The following is a 24,796-nucleotide window of genomic DNA, read 5'->3' as shown; positions in this document are numbered from 1 at the left end:
TACTGCATGTAGGACACATTTCAGGGGTGCCAGGATGGTCACTGGAAGGCTGGTTACTAGTGGGTTATCTAATTGTGGCATACACTTGTAACATACAGAAAGGCTAAACTAAACTGTGCTCCTCTTTAATTCATAAGGAATGCCCCACGTAAAACAAGAGCCCACTTAGCAGACCATAAAACCCCTCGCGTTTACAGGAGCGAGATGTCCGCAAAAGCTGTGTATCTTCAAGTATCTTATATTTCATTGAAGAAGATGGCACCAAACAAACGTATAAGGCCCCAGAGTTTACAACGAGAAATGTTTTTCATGAAAGCACCCTGCCTTTTAAGAGTGTTGCTGGTAAATAACTATAACTGGGATAGAAATTAAGATTTGATAAGGAGGAGCTAAATGCAGCTCCTGGGTATCCGGCATTAAGCAGTGAGGATCTACCACGGGGGAACTAGGAGCTAGTATATCGCATTTCCCAAATCTAACTTCAACATAAGAATCAAACATAACATTTTGCTTATTTGTTCTGACCCCTTATGCTTTAAATGTCATATAGAGGTGTCCAATAACTTTATACCAACTGCACATCGTCAAATTCACATAGGCATGTTTGGTTGGGAGAAGTTGGCCTGGGGAGCTAAAAGTAGCTCCTGGTGGTAGCTCTTGGTGCAAAGCTAACCAGGCTCTAGTAGTCTACAATCAGGAGCTAAAAAGCTCCCCGCTCTCCTCAATTTCGAACCCTGCTATATGCACCCTCCAATTCAAATATATGTTGGCAGGAAATCACATAACATATCTCGCCTTCTCCTTTTACGATAAGATATGTCTGGAACAGTCCATGTATGTATGCCTCAAGAAACACCCCCTGATCCACAAATAACTGGTAGATGTTGGTACCAGACCATATTCATCCTCTGAGCTTCACATGGCCCTCTCGCCGTAGAGATGTTGGTAACTGGCCAAAAGCATAAGAACACTGCTCCCATTATTATGCAGACCATAAACCGTGGTACATTACACTGTGTACATCAACTAAAAAAGGAAGACTTAAGATTGTCATTTCATATTGTCCATTATTTCATGCTAGTCCATAGCAGAATTGAATGGATATTTATGTATAGTCAACTTTGAGAGTGCTTGAAAACAGGAAAGAGTCATCTGTATTAGGCGACTGATAAAAAAATGAACTCAACGTGCACCCCAATCTCGTACAGCACAGTCTCTCTGCAATAGGGTACATGACATAATCGCGGAGATTGTCTATTTTTCAATTGTTTCCCTTTAACTTTTAACTGCCATGGGGTTTCCCCCCCACTGCCAAGGCCTTTTTTGGTGATTTTGGTATTTTGCCATTCAATGCCTTCTAACATTTTCTGTTTCATTCTTGGCAACAGGGAGGTAATCCCATGGACGAGATACTTCACCCTTGGCACTTAAGGTTTTAATGACTTCTGTGAGGTTTACTTGACAGTGACGCCTTCTTAACAGACATGTTGTGTGCGTTAAGTGCTCAATGGGATAAGGATTCGTATGTTGCACAATAAATCCTGCATGGCCACAGTTCAAGCTCGCTGCGGGTTAACCGCGAGAGCTCACATTACTTGCCCATTGCCCTACAGAGTTTGAGGGTTTTATAAAGCGCCTCTTAACAGCACTTCTATTTGATTGGATGGTTTTCTATTGCTATTCTAGACTGACTAAATCTTTTATCATTTTCATTCCAGACTGGCGGCAGTAGGCGCACCATGAACGAGCATCTGCACGTTGCTAGCCATGGACAGATCCAGGTGCAACAGCTGTATGAAGATAACAGCAACAAGAGGACTGTCTTAACAACTCAACCCAATGGGCTGAACACAGCGTGCAAAAATGCATTGCCTCTGGCCCCGGATCGGCAACTGGACAGTTCGCATAGGCGACAGGGGAGTTCAAGCTCATTGAAATCTACGGATGCAACTGGGAAAGTGAAGTCTACTTGCATGTCGCCAGAGCAAGCCATGAAGCAATACATGCCAAAACTTACCACCTATGAGCATCATGAGATCTTCAGCTACTCTGAAGTTTACTTTGTGGGTCCAAACGCGAAGAAGCGGCAAGGCTCAATTGGCGCGCCAAACAATTGCGGGTATGATGATGACCAGGGCTCCTACATACAAGTACCACACGACCACATTGGGTACAGGTTTGAAGTTCTGAAAGTGATTGGCAAAGGAAGCTTTGGACAGGTTGTGAAGGCTTACGACCACAAAATGCATCAGCACGTGGCACTGAAAATGGTGCGGAATGAGAAGCGCTTTCACCGGCAAGCGGCCGAGGAGATCAGAATTCTGGAGCACCTGAAAAAGCAAGACAAGGACAACAGCATGAATGTCATCCACATGCTGGAGAACTTCACATTCCGCAACCACATCTGCATGACCTTTGAGCTACTGAGCATGAACCTTTATGAGCTGATCAAGAAAAACAAGTTTCAGGGTTTCAGCCTGCCACTAGTCCGGAAATTTGCCCATTCGATTTTACAGTGCTTGGATTCTTTGCACAAAAATCGAATAATTCACTGTGACCTTAAACCGGAAAACATTTTGTTAAAGCAACAGGGTAGAAGCGGGATCAAAGTGATTGACTTTGGTTCTAGTTGCTATGAACACCAGCGTGTCTACACATATATTCAGTCGCGATTCTATAGAGCCCCAGAAGTCATCCTTGGCTCCCGCTACGGGATGCCCATAGATATGTGGAGCTTGGGCTGTATTCTAGCGGAACTTTTAACAGGGTACCCACTTTTACCCGGGGAAGATGAAGCAGATCAATTGGCTTGTATGATTGAACTCTTAGGTATGCCCTCCCAAAAAATGTTAGATTCTTCAAAGCGAGCCAAAAATTTTGTGAGCTCCAAGGGTTATCCTCGATACTGCACTGTTACAACACTACCCGATGGCTCCGTTGTCCTGAACGGGGGCCGTTCCCGACGGGGGAAACTGCGTGGTCCACCTGGATCCAGAGACTGGACAACTGCACTAAAGGGTTGCGATGACCCGCTTTTCATTGACTTCTTGAAGCAGTGCTTGGAGTTCGACCCCGCACTGAGGATGACCCCAAGCCAGGCACTGAGGCACCCCTGGCTCCGGAGACGCCTGCCGAAGCCTCCGATCGTGGAGAAGACAGTGACCAAGCGAATCACTGAAAGCACTGGTGCTATAACGTCAATTTCCAAGTTACCTCCTTCATCCGGCACGGCTGGGAAGCTCCGAACTAACTTGGCACAGATGACGGACTCTAATGGCAACATCCAACCAAGGACTGTGTTGCCAAAACTAGTAAGTTGATTGTAAACACCAATTTTGGTAGTGCCCATGGTACTACCCGCTGAGCCTTCCTTTCAGAAAAACACCAAGCTCAGACTTATATTTTTTATTTTCTCATTTTCTTTACTTTTTATCTCTCGTTCATTTTAAATCGCAAAAAAAAAGTGGATTTTGTTTTATAACAGACGGGGACAATGCTTTAAGTTTTTATACTTTGGTGCGTACAAAGGAGCCTTACTATATTATGTGTAGTAGAAGAAATATTTCAGTTGGCTGGCCACTGAGATTTGCTGCACGTCTGTTAAGGACTACAGACAAAGGTGTCAAATGTGTACACTACCCTTTTGTGTAGTTCACACCATTTTGTTTTCATTTTTACACACTTTTTAATGCGTGGTACTTTTACGGATTCAATACCAATGTTTCCTTGTCAAGCATTTTATCAGAGATGTATTTTAGACAGTTGCAAACTTTTCAGTACGGTTGCTTTTTAAGACTTTGTGATTTGGGAATGGATGGAAGATTTGAGCCACACCCTGCAACCTTTAAAAATAATGCGAAACATGAGTTAACCAGAAGAGAGAGCTCTCGCACTGTTTCCAAAACAAGTAGGGTATTAAGAACATGGCCCTGCTTTCTTGGCGCCCCGTCTCCCCCTCTTTGTAAACTCCAGCATGTGGAGTTAAGGAACTCTAGGATTTTGTTAATTGGAGGCAAATGTTATTAAGGTTTTCCATACATTTTTAATGGAAGAGTAGTCCATTTTTGGGATAGTCCGATTTGGGATTGAGATACATCTAGACTGAAGCAATGTTGCTGAGAACAAAGTCTAGAGACGAGCTTCCTTGGTGGAGTACATGTGAATAGTAGACGACACTAATGGCGTCGACAGGCAAAACGGCGAAGATTCCTAACTCACTTCCTGGCCGTTTCTTCTATAGATTGCCACTTTGGAGATTTTTAACAACATTTTTCTTTTGCCCTTTCAACCATGTCCGTTTTTGTTCAGTCTACTGCCCTTTGGGTCATTTGCAAAAGCCTCTTCAGAGGTTTCCCCACCAAATGTGTGTCTTTTGTGCTAGAGCTGAAACACTTTATTTGGTAGAGGCATTAAAGAATATCTGCTTTATTAGAACTGCCTGGCAAACCTAAAGAATAGTGTTTCGTCTTCATGCACTCCCCTGCCCACGAGGCACTTTCCCAGAGATGAGAAGATGTGACAATTGTATGTGTGTAATGCCGGACTATTACTGGCAAGTCCTTTTGGGGCTGCCCCCTTAGTTCAAGACTGGAAGGAGTATTGGGAATCCTAGGACATGAGCTCCTTTCCTACCGACATCCCCTTGCTCTTTGGAACCACTTATGAGCATTGCACATCTGTTAGCTAGGCAGGTCTGTGGCAAGACTTTGGCAAGGACTCCAGGTGAATTTCTAGTGGTAACATGATCGCAAAAGGCTCTCGACTAATTTTCTATATCCTGGGCGAAAGTCCTTCGGCACTTGCTGTGCGGCCTATGCTTGCACTGGCAAATGCTGTTTTTTTTAGCCAGTAACCTCACTGTAGTAGTTTGCCCTATTTTTCTTCTGCAAGTCAAACAATTCAATGTGCTGTACTTTAACAATTTTTAAATGGACTCCCCTTCATAAGCAAGGGGTGTGTAATGGTCTTGCTGTTACAGCTATCAATGATATTAATTTGGCAATTTCATTCCAGTATTCTCAGCTGTGCCACCTTTTATGTTCTTCTGGTGTCTCAGATGGCCATACTTGGCACAATGGCCTTTTCCAATGGATCAATACAAGGTAGGGCCTCTCAAGGACCGATTGTGGCCTTTTGCCCCAGCCTTTCTGCTTCTGTTAAGGAAGTGAGTCTAGTTGGCTGGCCATGCTACCCTTTTATAGGGCCTTTCTTTTGGTGCCTTGGTCTGCAGGGGATCCAGTGGGATATTTTTTGGTAGGTGGTTATTAATGTGGTCTCGTACCCATAAGAGCAACACGTTGCTATAGGATTGCCCCTTTAATGTATTCCCTTCCTAGGGAATTAAATACCATCAAATGCCTCCTTGCCTTTTTACCTGTAAGAACGGTCAAGCCATTCTTCTTCTTCTTTGTGTCTTCACATAGGTTATCATCCCTAAATAATTTGTTAGACAATCGCCCACCGGGTGTCATTGGAGGGTGACATATGCCTTCTGGATTTGGCAAGAATATGATATGGACATGTTCTCTGTATGAGTCGGTCTTTGCACAGCATAGGACATTATTCTGAGGGAGACCATACTACCCAACCAAACTTTATTTGGTGGCTCAGATGGCCATACTTGTCCCGATGGCCTTTTCCAATGGATCAATACAAGATAGGTCCTCTAAAGGACCAATTGTGGCCTTTTGCCCCAGCCTTTGTGCTTCTGTTGGCCGTGCTACTCTTTTTATAGGGCCTTTCTTTTGGTGCCTTGGTCTGTAGGGGATCCAGTGTGATCTTTTTTGGTAGGTGGTTATTAATGTGGTCTCGTACCCATAAGAGCAACACATTGCTATAGGATTGCCCCTTTAATGTATTCCCTTCCTAGGGAATTAAATACCATCAAATGCCTCTTTGCCTTTTTACCTGGAAGAACGGTCCAGCCATTCTTCTTCTTCTTGGTGTCTTCACATAAGTAATTTGTTAACCAACTGCCCACTGGGTGTCATCTGAGGGTGACATATGCTTTGCCTTGCCTTGCCTTGCGGATATGCCAAGAACATAATTTGGACATGTTCATTGTATTAGACCCTCCATGGATAGCATGGAACATTATTCTGTAGGATGCCAGACTACCCTGCCCAATCCTTTTTTTTCGTTGGCTCAGATGGCCATACTTGCCACAATGGTCTTTTCCAATAGATCAATACAAGGTAAGGCCTGTAAAGGACCAATTGTGGCCTTTTGCCCCAGCCTTTGTGCTTCTGTTAAGGAAGTGAGTCTAGTTGGCTGGCTGTGCTACTCTTTTTATAGAGCCTTTCTTTTGGTGCCTTGGTCTGTAGGGGATGCAGTGTGATATTTTTTGGTATGTGGTTATTAATGTGGTCTCATACCCGTAAGAGCAACATCTTGCTAAATGATTGCCTCTTTAATGTATTCCCTTCCTAGGGAATTAAATACCATCAAATGCCTCTTAGCCTTTTTAGTTGGAAGAATGGTCAATTGATTTTTCTTCTTGGTGTCTACGCATAGGTTATCATCGGTAAGTTATTTGTTAGCCAACTGGCCACCGGGTGTCATCTGAGGGTGAGATATGCCTTGCCTTGCCTTGCGGATATGCCAAGAACATAAATATGACATGTTAATTGTATTAGACCCCCCCATGGACAGCATGGAACCTTATTCTGTAGGAGGCCATGCTACCCACCCCAAGCTTTTCTTTTTGGCTCAGATGGCCATACTTGGCACAATGGCCTTTTCCAATAGATAAATACAAGGTAGGGCCTACAAAGGACCAATTGTGGCCTTTTTCCCCAGCCTTTGTGCTTCTGTTAAGGAAGTTTGTCTAGTTGGCTGGCCGTGCTACTCTTTTTATAGGGCCTTCCTTTTGGTGCCTTGGTCTGTAGGGGATCCAGTGTAATATTTTTTGGTATGTGGTTATTAATGTGGTCTCATACCCGTAAGAGCAACAGCTTGCTAAAGGATTGCCCCTTTAATGCATTCCCTTCCTAGGGAATTAAATACCATCAAATGCCTCTTTGCCTTTTTACCTGGAAGAACGGCCAAGCCATTCTTCTTCTTGGTGTGTAACCTAAGTAATTTGTTAGGCAACTGCCCACTCAGTATCATCTGAGGGTGACATATGCCTTGCAGATATGCCAAGAACATAATTTGGACATGTTCGTTGTATTAGACCTTTCATGGACAACATGGAACATTATTCTGTAGGATGCCAGACAACCCTGCCCAATCCTTTTTTCTGTTGGCTCAGATGGCCATACTTGGCACAATGGTCTTTTCCAATGGATCAATACAAGGTTGGGCCTCTAAAGGACCAATTGTGGCCTTTTTCCCCAGCCTTCCTGCTTATGTTAAGGATGTGAGTCTAGTTGGCTGGCTATGCTACTCTTTTTATAGGGCCTTTCTTTTGGCGCCTTGGTCTGCAGTGGACCCAGTGGATCTTTTTGGTAGGTGGTTATCAATGTGGTCTCATAACGGTAAGAGCAACAACAACAGTTGCTATAGGGTTGCCCCTTTAATGCTTACCCTTCCTATGGAATTATATATCATCAAACGGCTCTTTGCCTTTTTACCTGGAAGAACGGTCAAGCGATTCATCTTCTTGGTGTCTACACATAGGTTATTATCAGTAAATTATTTGTTAGCCAACTGCCCACCGGGGGTCATCTGAGGGTGACATATGCCTTGCCGTGCGGATATGCCAAGAACATAATTTGGACATGTTAATTGTATTAAACCCCCCATGGACAGCATGGAACCTTATTCTGTAGGAGGCTATGCTACCCTCCCCAAGCTTTTTCTGTTGGCTCAGATGGCCATACTTGGCAAAGAGGCCTTTCCCAATTGATCAATACAAGGTAGGGCCTCTAAAAGACCAATTGTGGCCTTTTGCCTCAGCCTTTGTGCTTCTGTTAAGGAAGTGAGTCTAGTCGGCTGGCTATGCTACTCTTTTTATAGGGCCTTTCTTTTGGTGCCATGGTGTTTAGGGGATCCAGTGTGATATTTTTTGGTAGGTGGTTATTAAAGTGGTCTCATACCCGTAAGAGCAACACGTTGCTATAGGATTGCCCCTTTAATGTATTCCCTTCCTAGGGAATTAAATACCATGAAATGCCTCTTTTCCTTTTTACCTGGAGGAACGGTCAAGCCATTCTTTTTCTTGGTGTCTACACATAGGTCATCATTGGTAAGTTATTCGTTAGCCAACTGCCCACCGGGTGTCATCTAAGGGTGACCCTTGCCTTGCGGATATGCCAAGAACATAATTTGGACATGTGCGTTGTATTAGACCCCCCATGGACAGCATGGAACCTTATTCTGTAGGATGCCTGACTACCCTGCCCAAGCTTTTTTTGTTGACTCTGGTGGCCATATTTGGCACAATGGCTTTTTCCAATGGACCTCTTGAAGATAGCGCCTCTAAAGGACCGATTGTGGCCTTTTGTCCCAGCCTTTGTGCTTTTGTTCAGGGAGTGGGTTTAATTGGGTGGATACGCTATTCTTTTATAGGGCCTTTCATTTGATGCCTTGGTCTGCAGGGGAACCAGTGGATTTTTTTGGTAGGTGGTTATCAATGTGGTCTCATAACGGTAAAAGCAACAACAACAGTTGCTATAGCATTGCCCCTTTAATGCCTACCCTTCCTAGGGAATTAAATACAATCAAATGCCTCTTTGCCTTTTTACCTGGAAGAACGGTCAAGCCATTCTTTTTCTTGGTGTCTACGCATAGGTTATCATCCCGAAGTAATTTGTTAGCCAACTGACCACCGGGTGTCATCTGAGGTTGACATATGTCTTGCCTTGCGGATATGCCAAGAACATAATTTGGACATGTTAATTGTATTAGACCCCTCATGGACAGCATGGAACATTATTCTGTACGAGGCCATGCTACCCTGCCCAAGCTTTTTCTGTTGGCTCAGATGCCATATTTGGCACAATGGCTTTTTCCAATGGACCTCTTCAAGATAGACCCTCTAAAGGACCAATTGTGGCCTTTTGCCCCAGCCTTTCTGCTTCTGTTAAGGAAGTGAGTCTAGTTGGCTGCCTATGCTACTCTTTTATAGGGCCTTTCATTTGATGCCTTGGTCTGCAGGGGCCCCAGTGGACCTTTTTGGTAGGTGGTTATTAATGTGGTCTCAAGAGGAACAACAACAGTTGCTATAGGATTGCCCCTTTAATGCCTACCCTTCCTAGGGAATTGAATACCATCAAATGCCTCTTTGCCTTTTTACCTGGAAGAACGGTCAAGCCATTCTTCTTCTTCTTGGTGTCTTCACATAGGTTATCATCCCTAAGTAATTTGTTAGCCAACTGCCCACTGGGTGTCATCTGATGGTGACATATGCCTTGCAGATATGCCAAGAATATGATATGGACATGTTTGTTGTATTAGACCCTCCATGGATAGCATGGAACCTCATTCTCTAGGATGCCATGCTACCCTGCACAAGCTCTTTCTGTTGGCTCAGGTGGCCATACTTGGCACAATGGCCTTTTCCAGTAGATCAATTCAAGGTAGGGCCTCTAAAGGACCAATTGTGGCCTTTTGCCCCATCGTTTCTGCCTCTGTTAACGATGTGGGTCTCATTGGTTGGATATGCTACTCTTTTATAGGACCTTTCTCTGCAGGGGATCGAGTGTGATATTTTTTGGTAGGTGGTTATTAATGTGGTCTCATACCCGTAAGAGCAACACGTTGCTATAGGATTGCCCCTTTAATGTATTCTCTTCCTAGGGAATTAAATACCATCAAATGCCTCCTTGCCTTTTTACCTGGAAGAAGGGTCAAGCCATTCTTTTTCTTGGTGTCTACACATAGGTCATCATTGGTAAGTTATTTGTTAGCCAACTGCCCACCGGGTGTCATCTGAGGGTGACGCCTTGCCTTGCCTTGCCTTGCGGATGGATATGCCAAGAACATAATTTGGACATGTGCGTTGTATTAGACCCCCCATGGACAGCATGGAACCTTATTCTGTAGGATGCCTGACTACCCTGCCCAAGCTTTTTTTGTTGGCTCTGGTGGCCATATTTGGCACAATGGCTTTTTCCAATGGACCTCTTGAAGATAGCGCCTCTAAAGGACCGATTGTGGGCTTTTGTCCCAGCCTTTGTGCTTTTGTTCAGGGAGTGGGTTTAATTGGGTGGATACGCTATTCTTTTATAGGGCCTTTCATTTGATGCCTTGGTCTGCAGGGGACCCAGTGGATTTTTTTGGTAGGTGGTTATCAATGTGGTCTCATAACGGTAAGAGCAACAACAACAGTTGCTATAGCATTGCCCCTTTAATGCCTACCCTTCCTAGGGAATTAAATACAATCAAATGCCTCTTTGCCTTTTTACCTGGAAGAACGGTCAAGCCATTCTTTTTCTTGGTGTCTACGCATAGGTTATCATCCCGAAGTAATTTGTTAGCCAACTGACCACCGGGTCATCTGAGGGTGACATATGTCTTGCCGTGCGGATATGCCAAGAACATAATTATGACATGTTAATTGTATTAGACCCCTCATGGACAGCATGGAACATTATTCTGTACGAGGCCATGCTACCCTGCCCAAGCTTTTTCTGTTGGCTCAGATGCCATATTTGGCACAATGGCTTTTTCCAATGGACCTCTTCAAGATAGACCCTCTAAAGGACCAATTGTGGCCTTTTGCCCCAGCCTTTCTGCTTCTGTTAAGGAAGTGAGTCTAGTTGGCTGCCTATGCTACTCTTTTATAGGGCCTTTCATTTGATGCCTTGGTCTGCAGGGGCCCCAGTGGACCTTTTTGGTAGGTGGTTATTAATGTGGTCTCAAGAGGAACAACAACAGTTGCTATAGGATTGCCCCTTTAATGCCTACCCTTCCTAGGGAATTGAATACCATCAAATGCCTCTTTGCCTTTTTACCTGGAAGAACGGTCAAGCCATTCTTCTTCTTCTTGGTGTCTTCACATAGGTTATCATCCCTAAGTAATTTGTTAGCCAACTGCCCACTGGGTGTCATCTGATGGTGACATATGCCTTGCAGATATGCCAAGAATATGATATGGACATGTTTGTTGTATTAGACCCTCCATGGATAGCATGGAACCTCATTCTCTAGGATGCCATGCTACCCTGCACAAGCTCTTTCTGTTGGCTCAGATGCCATATTTGGCACAATGGCTTTTTCCAATGGACCTCTTCAAGATAGACCCTCTAAAGGACCAATTGTGGCCTTTTGCCCCAGCCTTTCTGCTTCTGTTAAGGAAGTGAGTCTAGTTGGCTGCCTATGCTACTCTTTTATAGGGCCTTTCATTTGATGCCTTGGTCTGCAGGGGCCCCAGTGGACTTTTTTGGTAGGTGGTCATTAATGTGGTCTCGAGCAACAACCACAGTTGCTATAGGATTGCCCCTTTAATGCCTACCCTTCCTAGGGAATTGACCATCAAATACCATCAAATGCCTCTATGCCTTTTTACCTGGAAGAACAGTCAAGCCATTGTTCTTCTTCTTGGTGTCTTCACATAGGTTATCATCCCTAAGTAATTTGTTAGCCACCTGCCCACTGGGTGTCATCTGAGGGTGACATATGCCTTGCGGATATGCCAAGAATATGATATGGACATGTTTGTTGTATTAGACCCTCCGTGGACAGCATGGAACCTCACTCTCTAGGATGCCATGCTACCCTGCCCAAGCTTTCTGTTGGCTCAGGTGGCCATACTTGGCACAATGGCCTTTTCCAATAGATCAATTCAAGGTAGGGCCTCTAAATGACCAATTGTGGCCTTTTGCCCCATCGTTTCTGCATCTGTTAACGATGTGGGTCTCATTGGTTGGATATGCTACTCTTTTATAGGACCTTTCTCTGCAGGGGATCGAGTGTGATATTTTTTGTTAGGTGGTTATTAATATGGTCTCATACCCGTAAGAGCAACACGTTGCTATAGGATTGCCCCTTTAATGTATTCCCTTCCTAGGGAATTAAATACCATCAAATGCCTCTTTGCCTTTTTAGATGGAAGAACGGTCAAACGATTCTTCTCGGTGTCTTCACATAGGTTATCACCTGTAATTTGTTAGTTCACTGCCCACTGCGTATCATCTGAGGGTGACATATGCCTTGACCAAGAATATCATTTGGACATGTTCACTGTACTGAGTCGCTCTATGGACAGGCTGAAACATTTACCTGCAGGGAGGCGTACAATCCTCTTCAAGCACCTCCTTCAATGGCTCAAGCCTCCATATTTTGCTCAAAGCCCTTTTCAAATGAATCCAGGACTCCAAAAGACAGTTTGTCTCTGGAACCTTTAATGCAAAGGAATACTGAGGCATCACAAAGTTCACCAAACCCTCATTCCACTTACATTGTAAAAACATCAGCAATCACCCCGGACCCATGGTTCATTGAGGTAACATCAAAGCTCTAAGCCTTTTTTTCTTTCTGCGTCCTTCTTTCAACCCCTCAGGACCCTCTTCATATTCCTCTGTTCCTCCACTATCCCGTATCAACCGTGGCCTACTGATGGAAGGAAGAGTTCCCCCGAAATCCGTACTGAATTCTGAGCAAGAGAGTCGAATGCCCATTTACCCAAGAGCCCACTAAAAATAGGACAGGTTTAAAGAAAGTTACACTGTCCTCAACGTTCTCATTTCAAAGTGTATGTCGACATTGTGTTAGCGATTTACAAGTAGTCCATTTGCACGCACATATCAGGTCCCCACAGCAAATAATTCTGCAGATCATGTTTACTCTCTACCGCTACCTCTAGTTCACTACCTCCTATCTACAACCATTGAGAGATCTAAAAGACGTCATATGCACCTCTCAGGCAACAGCGAATCTAGCCCATGTCCAGAAGAAAATATTAGCAGAAAAGGCCATATGTGTCCATCAGGTGACTGAGGAGGGACCTCCTGGCAAGAGTAAAACCCTTTCCAAAATGTGCCATATATATCATCGGGTGACAGTGGAGAAGCCATCACATGGCCCTAGAAAAAGCCATGTCAAAATGGACTTTGTGTATTCTTGGGTGACTGTGGAGAGACCACATGTCCACAGAAAAAGCCTTGTCAAAATTGGTCATATGTATCCTCCTGTAACTGTTGAGAGACCATGTGACCTTGAACTAAAAAGTGTGTCAAAATAGGCCATATGTATTATCAGGTTACTGTAGCGAGACCACATGTCCATAGGAAAAGCCTTTCATACATTGGCCATACGTATCTTCGAGTGACCGTGGCGAGACCACGTGTCCATTGAAGAAGCCTTAGTCATAAATAACTACATGTATTATCAGGTGACCGTGGAGAGACCATGTGTCCATACAAAAAAGGCTTTTCTGAATTGTCCATGCGTATCTTCGAGTGACCGTGGCGAGACCACGTGTCCATTGAAGAAGCCTTAGTCATAAATAACTGCATGTATTATCAGGTGACCGTGGAGAGACCATGTGTCTATAGAAAAAGCCAAGACCACGTGTCCATGGAAAAAGGCGTGCCAACATTTGACGTACGTATTCTCAGGTGACAGTGGAGAGACTACTTGTCCATAGAAAAAGCCATGGTCGAAATTGCTCATGTGTATCATCAGATAACTGTTGATAGACCACATTTCCATATGCATACCTTCGGTGACCAAGGAGAGACAAACCTGTCCTTACAAAAAAGGGTTGGCAGAATTGGACTTTTGTTATGCTCCTGTGACTGTGGAGTCACAATACCCAGAGGGGAAACATTTAAAATGTGGTCATATGTATCCCTCAGGCCACAGTGGAGAAACCACATGTCTAGTAAAGAAGGCTTGCCAAAAATTGGCATATGTATCTCTCAGTAGCTGAAAAAATGACCAAATGACCATATCTCACCTTCAGCAGATGAGGACAAGACAGGAGAAAAAGGCTGAGTAAAAGTGTCCATATGAATCCCTCAGAGGACTGTGGAGAGACAATGTCCAGGTGATTTAGCAATCTTTCCCAAATGTATCCCTCAATCTACAGTGGAAAGCTCACATGAACAGGGAAAAAGGCTTTGCAAAAAAGATCCATGTTAATCTATCGCGCGACTGAGGAGAAACACCAGTCCAGAGACAAAGGTATTTCAGAACTGGCCATATGTGACCCTGGAGTGACAGCGGAGAGACCAAACTGCCAAGAGAAAAGGGCATAAGAAAAAAAGGGACCATTATATCCATCAAATTACTGTGGAGAGATTGCATAAGGTTTCGCAAAAGCGGCCATCTTCATGGCCATTTCCATCTTTCATATGATTGAAGGGACCAGATGTCCAGAGAAACTGTCTTTCCAAACATGACATATCTATCCCTCGGGTGACTGTAGAGAGACCACATGTCTAAAGGATGAGGCTTATCAAAAGTAGTCGTATGCATCCCCCAAGAAACAGTGGACACTATGACATTTCCAGAGAAAGGGGCATAGGAGAAGTTATCATATATCACCCTCCGGTGATAGTGGGGAGAAAACATGTCCAGAGGAAAAGGTTTAGGAGGGTCACGGCAAGAAAAAGGCTTAGCCAAAGTGGCCATTCGTATCCCTCAGATGAGTGTGGAGAGACCACATTTCCATTGACAAAATGCCTTGCAAAAGTAGCCATAGAATTATTCTGGCAACACTGACAAGACCACATGTCCAGAGAAAAAGTCTTGGCAAATGTGTTTTTATATCCATCCGATGAATGTGGAGGGACCACATGTCTAAAGGAAAAGACTTTGCCTAAATGGGCACATGTAGTTATCATGGTTCTATGTAAAAATGTAGCTGGCAAAAATATAGTTTTCAAAATGTGGTCATTTTACACAAGCAATTTAAAATATTGCTAGTGATAAGGCTGCCCAAAATTATTTTTAAACTCTCAAAAGTACAAAGATGTCACCCTAACAATGACCCAAATGCCTATAGAGCCAGGCAACCACCAGCCATTCACAATCACCCTATCCCTAACTCTTAATCAAGCAAAAACCGCAAGCCTTTTTCTTCCTAATCCGAACACCAGTGCTCCAAAGCATCGTATGTGCATGTGATGCCATACACAACACCAAATAAAAGGAAAATGCCCAGTGACCCTAACTGCAACTCCATCACAAGCCTTCCTCAAATTCCACAGCCCTTCCCTTACCCCATCTCTTGCTATAATGACTTACTGTAACCTAACTTAACCTCATCATCACCAACCTCCCTCTCCTTTTCGTTAACTGTATCCCAAATCCGTACCCTGTTAACCGTACCCTTACCATATCCCCTAACCTATCACTTATCCTGACCCTTATTCTACCTTACTCTAACCTAACCCCTATACTACCTCAACATCACCAGTCTGCCCCAACCTTCCACTCCCTTTATTCAACGGTATCCTAACCCTAAACAAGGCAATCATAAGCCCTCCAGGCCCTCCCAAATCCTCTCCCCTCTCTTACCTCACCAACCCCCATTTCCCTTTCTTTAATGTATTCCAAATCCTTACTCTTTTAACCCTATACCTACCATATCCCCAACTGTACCACTTACCCTGACCATTATTCTAGTATAACCCTTATCCCAACCCTAAACCAGACACAATCACAAGTCCTCCACACCATCCCCAACCCTAAATGACCTAACCCCATCCTACCTCAACATCACCAGCATTCCCCATCCTTCCACTCCCTTTCTTTAACTCTATCCCATATCCTTTCTCTTAAACCTAACCTCACTGTATCACCTACCATATCACTTAACCTGACCCTTGCTCCAGCCCTAACCCTATCCCAACTCTAAACAATGCAATCACAAGCCCTCCACACCCTCCTTACACCCAACGCGTACCTTAACCCTTACTCTAACCTAACTCTTATCCTACCTCAGCATCACCAGCCTTCGCCAGCCTCAAGCTTTTTACTGACTACGTTATAGTTGGCAATATTTTTACTGGATACCATCCTCATGACAGTGAGGACACACATGCCCACAGAAAAAGGCTTTAGAAAAATAGCTATGTGCATTCTTCAGGCAATATTGGAGAAACCGCTCACCCAGGAAAAATGGCATAGCCAATGAGGACATGTGTATCTTTCAGATGGATTGAGGTAATTTGTACCTTTTCAAATGGCTGGAGAAACAACATGACCAGAGAAAATGGCTTTGCAAAAATGCATCAATAATCCTTAGGTGACCATGGAGATATGACCAGTTCAGAGAAAAAGGCTTAGCAAAAGTTGCCATTTGCTTCTTTCAGCAACAGTGGAGAGACCCCTTATTTAGGGAGAAAGGCTCAGCAAAACTAGCCATGTAAAGCCCTCAGGTGAGAAAGAAGCTTAGCAGGAGTGGCCATAGATATCCTCAGGGGACAGGAGAGGAAGAATGTTTAGCAAAAGTGGCCATTTGCATCCCTCGAGCCCACATGTCGGAGAAAAAAGGCTTAGAAAAAAGGCAACATCCATCTCCCGGGCTAGCAGTGAAGTAATCCTATGTCCAGAGAAAAAGAGTTGGCTAAAATGGTCATATGTAAGCGGCAGGTGGCTGTTGAGGTGATATGTCCAGAGTATATAGTACATTATGAGTGGCCACATGCAACCCTCTGGCGACAGTGGGGAGACTGCAAGCCCAGAGAAAAAGACTTTGATACCGCACGCAAAAGTGGGGAGACCGCATTTCTAAAGAAAAGGGCATAGCAGAATTTGCCACCATATGTCACACTCCGGAGCTAGTGGAGAGACCACACATGTCCAGAGAAAAAGACTTAGGAAAAGTGACCACATAGGAAACAGTGGAGAGACCACATATCCAGCGAAAAAGGCTTAGCAATAAATACAATTTGTATCCCTTAGAGGACTTTGGAGAGACTACATAGCCAGACCTGAAAAAAGGCTTGGCAAGAATGGCTTTTTGTATCCCACAGATGACTGTGGAGAGACCACATTTTTATACAAAAATGATTTGCAAAAGTAGCCTTAGCCTCCTTCTGGCATCATTTGGGGGACCAAATGTCCAGAGAAAAAGGCTTGGCAAAAGTGGCTTTTCGTGTCCGTGCGATGACCGCTGAGCACATGCCCAAAGAAAAAGACTCAGCAAAAATGTCCAAATGGTATTAATCAAGTGACTCTGGCGAGACGACGCACCAGAGAAAAAGACTCAGCAAAAATGTCCAAATGGCATTAATCAAGTGACTCTGGCGAGACGACGCACCAGAGAAAAGGGCTTAGTAAAAATGGCCATATGTCAACCTCCGATGATAGTGGAGAGACCAACTGCCCAGAGAAAGTCTTTGCAAAATTAGCCATGTGAATCCCTCAGACAACATTGGAGAGAAAACCAAGTGTCCAGAGAAAAGGAGTTGACGGAAGTGGCCATTTGTATCTTTGAGATGGTTGGAGAGACCACATGCCGGAGAAGCTGGCTGTGTAGGAATGGCAATATGACATCCTCAACTGACTGTGGAGAGAGACCGCCTAAACAGAGAAAAGGAATGGCAAAAATGGTAGTTTGTATTCCACAGATGAGTATAGAGTGACCCATATGTCCAGCGAAAAAGGCTTTGCAAAAGTAGCCTTATGCCTCCCTTGGGCAAAATTGGAGAAACCACTAGCCCATAAAAAATGGTTTAGCAAATTAGGCCTTTTTATCTTTAAAATGGCTGGTGAGACGACATGTCCAGCGAAAATGGCTTTGCAAAAATGTTTCTATATCCCTTAGGTGACCATGAGGAGACCACATGTTCAACGAAAAAGGCTCAGCAAAAGTGCCCATTTGTATCCCTCAAATGACTACCAATCAACCACCTACCCAGGCAGAAATGATTAGTGAAAGTGCCCATTTGTATCCCTCAAATGACTACCAATCAACCACCTATCCAGGCAGAAATGATTAGTAAAAGTGCCCATTTGTATCCCTCAAATGACTACCAATCAACCACCTATCCAGGCAGAAATGATTAGTAAAAGTGCCCATTTGTATCCCTCAGATGACTACCAATCAACCACCTTCCCAGGCAGAAATGATTAGTGAAAGTGGCCATTTGTATCCCTCAGATGACTACCAATCAACCACCTATCCAGGCAGAAATGATTAGTAAAAGTGCCCATTTGTATCCCTCAAATGACTACCAATCAACCACCTATCCAGGCAGAAATGATTAGTAAAAGTGCCCATTTGTATCCCTCAAATGACTACCAATCAACCACCTATCCAGGCAGAAATGATTAGTAAAAGTGCCCATTTGTATCCCTCAAATGACTACCAATCAACCACCTATCCAGGCAGAAATGATTAGTAAAAGTGTCCATTTGTATCCCTCAAATGACTACCAATCAACCACCTACCCAGGCAGAAAGTGAAAGTGCCCATTTGTATCCCTCAAATGACTACCAATCAACCACCTACCCAGGCAGAAATGATTAGTGAAAGTGCCCATTTGTATCCCTCAAATGACTACCAATCAACCACCTACCCAGGCAGAAATGATTAGTGAAAGTGCCCATTTGTATCCCTCAAATGACTACCAATCAACCACCTATCCAGGCAGAAATAATTAGTGAAAGTGCCCATTTGTATCCCTCAAATGACTACCAATCAACCACCTATCCAGGCAGAAATGATTAGTGAAAGTGGCCATTTGTATCCCCCAGGCAATGGCGGAGGGACTTGAAGGTCCAGAGAACAGGTCTTAGAAAAATGATCTGTACTCTAACCTAACCACTAGCAACCTCATATGCCCGTGGAAAGACCCCATACCTAGAGAAAAATGCTTGGCCAGAAGGGGCGTTTGTATTGAAAGATGATTTATAGAGCGACCACATGTCTAAAGTGAAAGGCTTTGCAAAAGTAACCATATGCATCGGTCGGGTAACATTGGAGAATCCACGTGCCCAGACAAAGTGGCCATTTATAAATAATTCCGATGGGTGGAAAGAACGCATGTCCATAGAAAAAGACGCTTGCAAAAAATGCATATTTATCCCGTAGCCATGGAGAGATGACCTGTTCAGAGAAAAGGGCTTAGCAAAAGTGTCCATTTGTATATTTCAGATGGGTGAAGAGTCCACATGTCCAGAGAAAGGGGCTTTACACAAGTTTCATGTATATTCCTTAGGTTACCATGTAGAGACCACACGTCCAGAGAAAAAGGCTTAGCAAGAGCAGTCATATCTATCCGGTGACTGTGAAGAGACATGTCCAGAAATGAAGGTTTCGCGCAAGTGGCATGTGAATCCCACAGTCGAAAGTGATCAAACCTCATATCCAGGCAAAGAAATGCCTAGCAAAAGGGCCCATATGTACCCGACAGGTGCCCGTGGAGAGAGCTAATGCCCTGCGAGTAAGGTGCATCAAATAGGCCATGTGCATCCCTCGGGCAACTTTGGAAAGACTGCTTGTCCAGAGATTTGGCAAAGATGGATGTAGGTCACCCTCGGGTGACCACATACTCAGAGAAAATGCCTTGGCTAAAGTGTCACATGCAGTCCTTAGTTGATCAGAGAGAAGGCGCCTGTCCACAGGAAAGGTGTAGCGACGGTTAAAATGTATCCCCCCGTCACGATGGCAGTGACATCACATGGCCAGAGAAAATAGTTCTGCAAAAGTGACACATGTATCTCTTATGTGACCGTGGAGAGTCCATCACCCAAAGAAAAAGGTTTACTAAAAGTGACCATGTGCATTCCACAATCAAATGCAGAGAGACTAATTGTCAAGAGAAATAGGCTTCTCAAAAGTGACCCTATGTATCCAGCAAGTAGCTTTGCAGCTACAATGTTTCCAGTGAGTAAGATACCTCGAAAGTGTCCATATGTTTCCCCTGAGGCAACATTGGGAAGACCGCATGTCCAGAGAAAAAGGCTTATCAAAAGTGGCCATTTACATCTCTCAGATGACTGGATAGACCACACAACCAGACAACAATGCTAAGCAAAATGGCCATGTGTATTCAGGCAGCGTTAGAGAGACCACATTTCCAGAGAAAAGGCTTTGCATAAGTGGCATATGTATCCCCTAGGAGACAGTGTAGAGTCCATAGTTACAGGAAAATGCTGTAGCAGAAGAGATCACATGTCCAGAGAAAAATGTTCATCAAAAGTTTCCATATGTTCCCCTCAGAGGGGGAGTGGGACAGTGAAGAGACCACCTATCCAGAGAAAGTGTTTGAAATAATAGCATATGTATTCTTTAGCTGACCAGGAAGGCTCCATATACTTCAGATGTCTGTGGGGAGATCAGACTTCCACGGAAAAGGATTTATCAAAAGTGGCCAAAAGTCACCAACAGCTAACAGTGGACAGACCACGTGTCCCTATAAAAAGGCTTAGCAAATGTGGCATGTATAACCCCCAGATGACCTTGAAGGGACCACATGTCCAGAAAAAAGGGCTTAGGAAAAGTGGCATGTATAACCCCCAGATGACTGTGAAGAGACTGCTTGTCCACAGAAAATGACTTGGCAAAAACAGCAGTTAGCGTTCCTCAAGTAACAGTGGAGGGAGCTCTTGTCCATAGAAAAAGACTTTGCAAAAGTGGAGAGTGCATGGCCATAGAAAAAAGACCTAGTATATAAACCCCTCAGATGACCCTGACAAGACCACACGTCAAGAGAAAAAGGCTTATGAAAAGTGGCATGTATAACCCCAAGATGATTGTGAAGAGACTGCATGTCCAGAGAAAAAGGCTTAGCAAAAGAGGCATATATACCCCTCAGATGACCATGAAAAGACCCCATGTCCAGAGAAAAAGGCTTAGCAAAAGAGGCATATATACCCCTCAGATGACCATGAAAAGACCCCATGTCCAGAAAAAAAGGCTGAGGAAAAGAGGCATATATATCGCTCACATGACCATGAAGAGACCCCATGTCCAGAGAAAAAGGCTTAGCAAAAGAGGCATATATACCCCTCAGATGACCATGAAAAGACCCCATGTCCAGAGAAAAAGGCTTAGCAAAAGAGGCATATATACCCCTCAGATGACCTTGAAGAGACCCCATGTCCAGAGAAAAAGGCTTAGCAAAAGAGGCATATATACCCCTCAGATGACCTTGAAGAGACCCCATGTCCAGAGAAAAAGGCTTAGGAAAAGAGGCATATATACCCCTCAGATGACCATGAAGAGACCCCATGTCCAGAAAAAAAGGCTTAGCCAAAGAGGCATATATACCCCTCAGATGACCATGAAGAGACCCCATGTCCAGAGAAAAAGGCTTAGCCAAAGAGGCATATATACCCCTCAGATGACCATGAAGAGACCCCATGTCCAGAGAAAAAGGCTTAGGAAAAGAGGCATATATACCCCTCAGATGACCATGAAGAGACCCCATGTCCATAGAAAAAGGCTTAGCAAAAGAGACATATATACCCCTCAGATGACCATGAAGAGACCCCATGTCCAGAGAAAAAGGCTTAGCAAAAGAGGCATATATACCCCTCGGATGACCATGAAGAGACCCCATGTCCAGAGAAAAAGGCTTAGCAAAAGAGGCATATATACCCCTCGGATGACCATGAAGAGACCCCATGTCCAGAGAAAAAGGCTTAGCAAAAGAGGCATATATATCCCTCAGATGACCATGAAGAGACCCCATGTCCAGAGAAAAAGGCTTAGCAAAAGAGGCATATATATCCCTCGGATGACCATGAAGAGACCCCATGTCCAGAGAAAAAGGCTTAGCAAAAGAGGCATATATACCCCTCGGATGACCATGAAGAGACCCCATGTCCAGAGAAAAAGGCTTAGCAAAAGAGGCATATATACCCCTCGGATGACCATGAAGAGACCCCATGTCCAGAGAAAAAGGCCTAGCAAAAGAGGCATATATACCCCTCGGATGACCATGAAAAGACCCCATGTCCAGAGAAAAAGGCTTAGCAAAAGAGGCATATATACCCCTCGGATGACCATGAAGAGACCCCATGTCCAGAGAAAAAGGCTTAGCAAAAGAGGCATATATACCCCTCAGATGACCATGAAGAGACCCCCATGTCCAGAGAAAAAGGCATAGCAAAAGAGGCATATATACCCCTCAGATGACCATGGAGAGACCCCATGTCCAGAGAAAAAGGCATAGCAAAAGAGGCATATATACCCCTCAGGTGACCATGAAGAGACCCCATGTCCAGAGAAAAAGGCTTAGCAAAAGAGGCATATATACCCCTCAGATGACCATGAAGAGACCCCATGTCCAGAGAAAAAGGCTTAGCCAAAGAGGCATATATACCCCTCAGATGACCATGAAGAGACCCCATGTCCAGAGAAAAAGGCTTAGCAAAAGAGGCATATATACCCCTCAGATGACCATGAAGAGACCCCATGTCCAGAGAAAAAGGCTTAGGAAAAGAGGCATATATACCCCTCAGATGACCATGAAGAGACCCCATGTCCAGAGAAAAAGGCTTAGCAAAAGAGACATATATACCCCTCAGATGACCATGAAGAGACCCCATGTCCAGAGAAAAAGGCTTAGCAAAAGAGGCATATATACCCCTCAGATGACCATGAAGAGACCCCATGTCCAGAGAAAAAGGCTTAGCAAAAGAGGCATATATACCCCTCAGATGACCATGAAGAGACCCCATGTCCAGAGAAAAAGGCTTAGCAAAAGAGGCATATTTACCCCTCAGATGAACATGAAGAGACCCCATGTCCAGAGAAAAAGGCTTAGCAAAAGAGACCTATATATCCCTCAGATGACCGTGACAAGACCACATGTCCAGAGAAAGAAAAGGCTTACAAAAAGAGGCATATATAGGGGATTGAGAACAGAACACATGTCCAGAGAAAAGGGTTTAGAAAATGGCATGTACACCCCTCAGATGGCCATGAAGAGACCACACGTCCAGAGAAAAGTTTTAGTAAAACTGGCCATGTGCATCCCTCGGTCAACAGGGGCGAGTCTGCATGTCCAGAGGAAAAGGCTTAGGAAAAGTGGGCGTATATATATGATGTGACTGTAGAGAGACGAAATGTCCAGAAAAAAAGGTTTAGTAAAAGTGACCATGTGCATCCCAGTGTCAGCTGCGGAGAGACCGATTGTCAAGACAAATAGGCTTCTCAAAAGATACCCTATGTATCCTGCAAGTGACTTTGCAGATACAATGTTTCCAGTGAGTGAAATACCTCAAAAGTGGCCATGTTTTCCCGAGGCAACATTGGAAAGACATCATGTCCAGCGAAAAAGGCTTAGCAAAAGTGGCCATTTACATCCCCTAGATGACTGGGTAGACCACATAACCAGACAAAAATGCTTAGCAAAATGGCCATGTGTTTTCAGGCAGCGGTAGAGAGAACACATTTCCAGAGAAAAGGCTTTGCATAAGTGGCATATGTATCCCCTAGGAGACAGTGTAGAGTCCATAGTTACAGGAAAATGCTGTAGCAGAAGAGATCACATGTCCAGAGAAAAATGTTCATCAAAAGTTTCCCTATGTTCCCCTTAGAGGGGGAGTGGGACAGTGAAGAGACCACCTATCCAGAGAATGTTTTTGCAAAAATAGCATAGGTATTCCTTAGGTGTCCAGGAAGATTACACAAGCCCAGATAATGGTATAGCAAATGTTGCAGTATGTCATCCTCTGGTAACAGTGGAGAGACCTCATGTTCATAGATAAATGCTTAGCAACAGTGGCATATATGTCCCTCAGATGGCCGTGATGAGACTGCATGTCCACAGAAAACGACTTGGCAAAAATAGCCATTTGCATTCCACAAGTAACAGTGGAGGGAGCACTTGCATAGAGAAAAATACTTTGCAAAATGCATATGTAGCCTTCAGTTGACCATGGAGAGACTACATGTCCAGAGAAAACGGCTTAGCAATAGTGGTCATTTGTATTCCCCAGATAACCAGTGAGAGACCACATGTCCAGAATTCTTTTTTTTTATCAAAGTGGCCTTTTGTGCATGCCTCAGACAACAGTGGAGAGACCACACTCTGGAGAAAAGGGCATGGCTAGAGGTACCATGTGTCACCCCAGGTAACAGTGGAGAGACTTCCTGGCCATAGAAAAAGACCTAGAAAAAGTGGCATATAAACCCCTCAGATGACAATGAAGAGACCCCATGTCCAGAGACAAAGGCTTGGCAAAAGAGGCATATATCCCTCAGATGACCCTGAAGAGACCCCATGTCCAGAGACAAAGGCTTGGCAAAAGAGGCATATGCCTCAGATGACCATGAAGAGACCCCATGTCCAGAGAAAAAGGCTTAGCAACAGAGGCATATATATCCCTCAGGTGACCAGGAAGAGATGCCATGTCCAGAGAAAACGGTTTCGAAATTGGCATGTACACCCCTCAGATGACCATGAATAAACCTCATGTCCACAGCAAAGGCTTTAGCAAAAGTGACCATATGTCCCTCCTAGGTAACAGTGAAGAGGCAACATGTCTATAGAAAAAGGCTTAGCAAAAGAGGCATATATATCCCTCAGATGACCAGGAAGAGATGCCATATCCAGAGAAAAAGGCTTAGCAAAAGAGGCATATATATCCCTCAGATGACCATGAAAAGACCCCATGTCCAGAGAAAAAGGCTTAGCAAAAGAGGCATATATATCCCTAAGGTGACCAGGAAGAGATGCCATGACCAGAGAAAAAGGCTTAGCAAAAGAGGCATATATATCCCTCAGGTGACCAGGAAGAGATGCCATGTCCAGAGAAAAAGGCTTAGCAAAAGAGGCATATATATCCCTCAGGTGACCAGGAAAATGCTGTAGCAGAAAAGATCACATGTCCAGAGAAAAATGTTCATCAAAAGGTTCCATATGTTCCCCTCAGAGGGGGAGTGGGACAGTGAAGAGACCACGTATCCAGAGAAAGTGTTTGAAATAATAGCATATGTATTCTT

The 24,796-nt window shown here is 44.2% G+C and overlaps 1 protein-coding gene across 1 annotated transcript in view; it reads left to right on the top strand.

The window, feature by feature from the left end:
- The window catches only part of DYRK2 (dual specificity tyrosine phosphorylation regulated kinase 2), a 64,428-nt gene that overhangs the window by 22,567 nt on the left and 17,065 nt on the right, over positions 1-24,796 (top strand). Inside the window, exon 3 of the mRNA XM_069629729.1 lies at positions 1,719-24,796. This exon is cut by the window's right edge and continues 17,065 nt beyond it. Coding sequence (XP_069485830.1) covers positions 1,740-3,320 — 1,581 coding nt within the window. The 5' untranslated portion in view covers positions 1,719-1,739 and the 3' untranslated portion in view covers positions 3,321-24,796. The remainder of the gene's footprint in view (positions 1-1,718) is intronic.

Source organism: Ambystoma mexicanum, chromosome 12, assembly GCF_040938575.1.
Source record: "Ambystoma mexicanum isolate Mex_15411 chromosome 12, UKY_AmexF1_1, whole genome shotgun sequence".
NCBI classification, from domain to species: domain Eukaryota; kingdom Metazoa; phylum Chordata; class Amphibia; order Caudata; family Ambystomatidae; genus Ambystoma; species Ambystoma mexicanum.
This window is presented reverse-complemented; position numbering and strand designations above follow the sequence as displayed.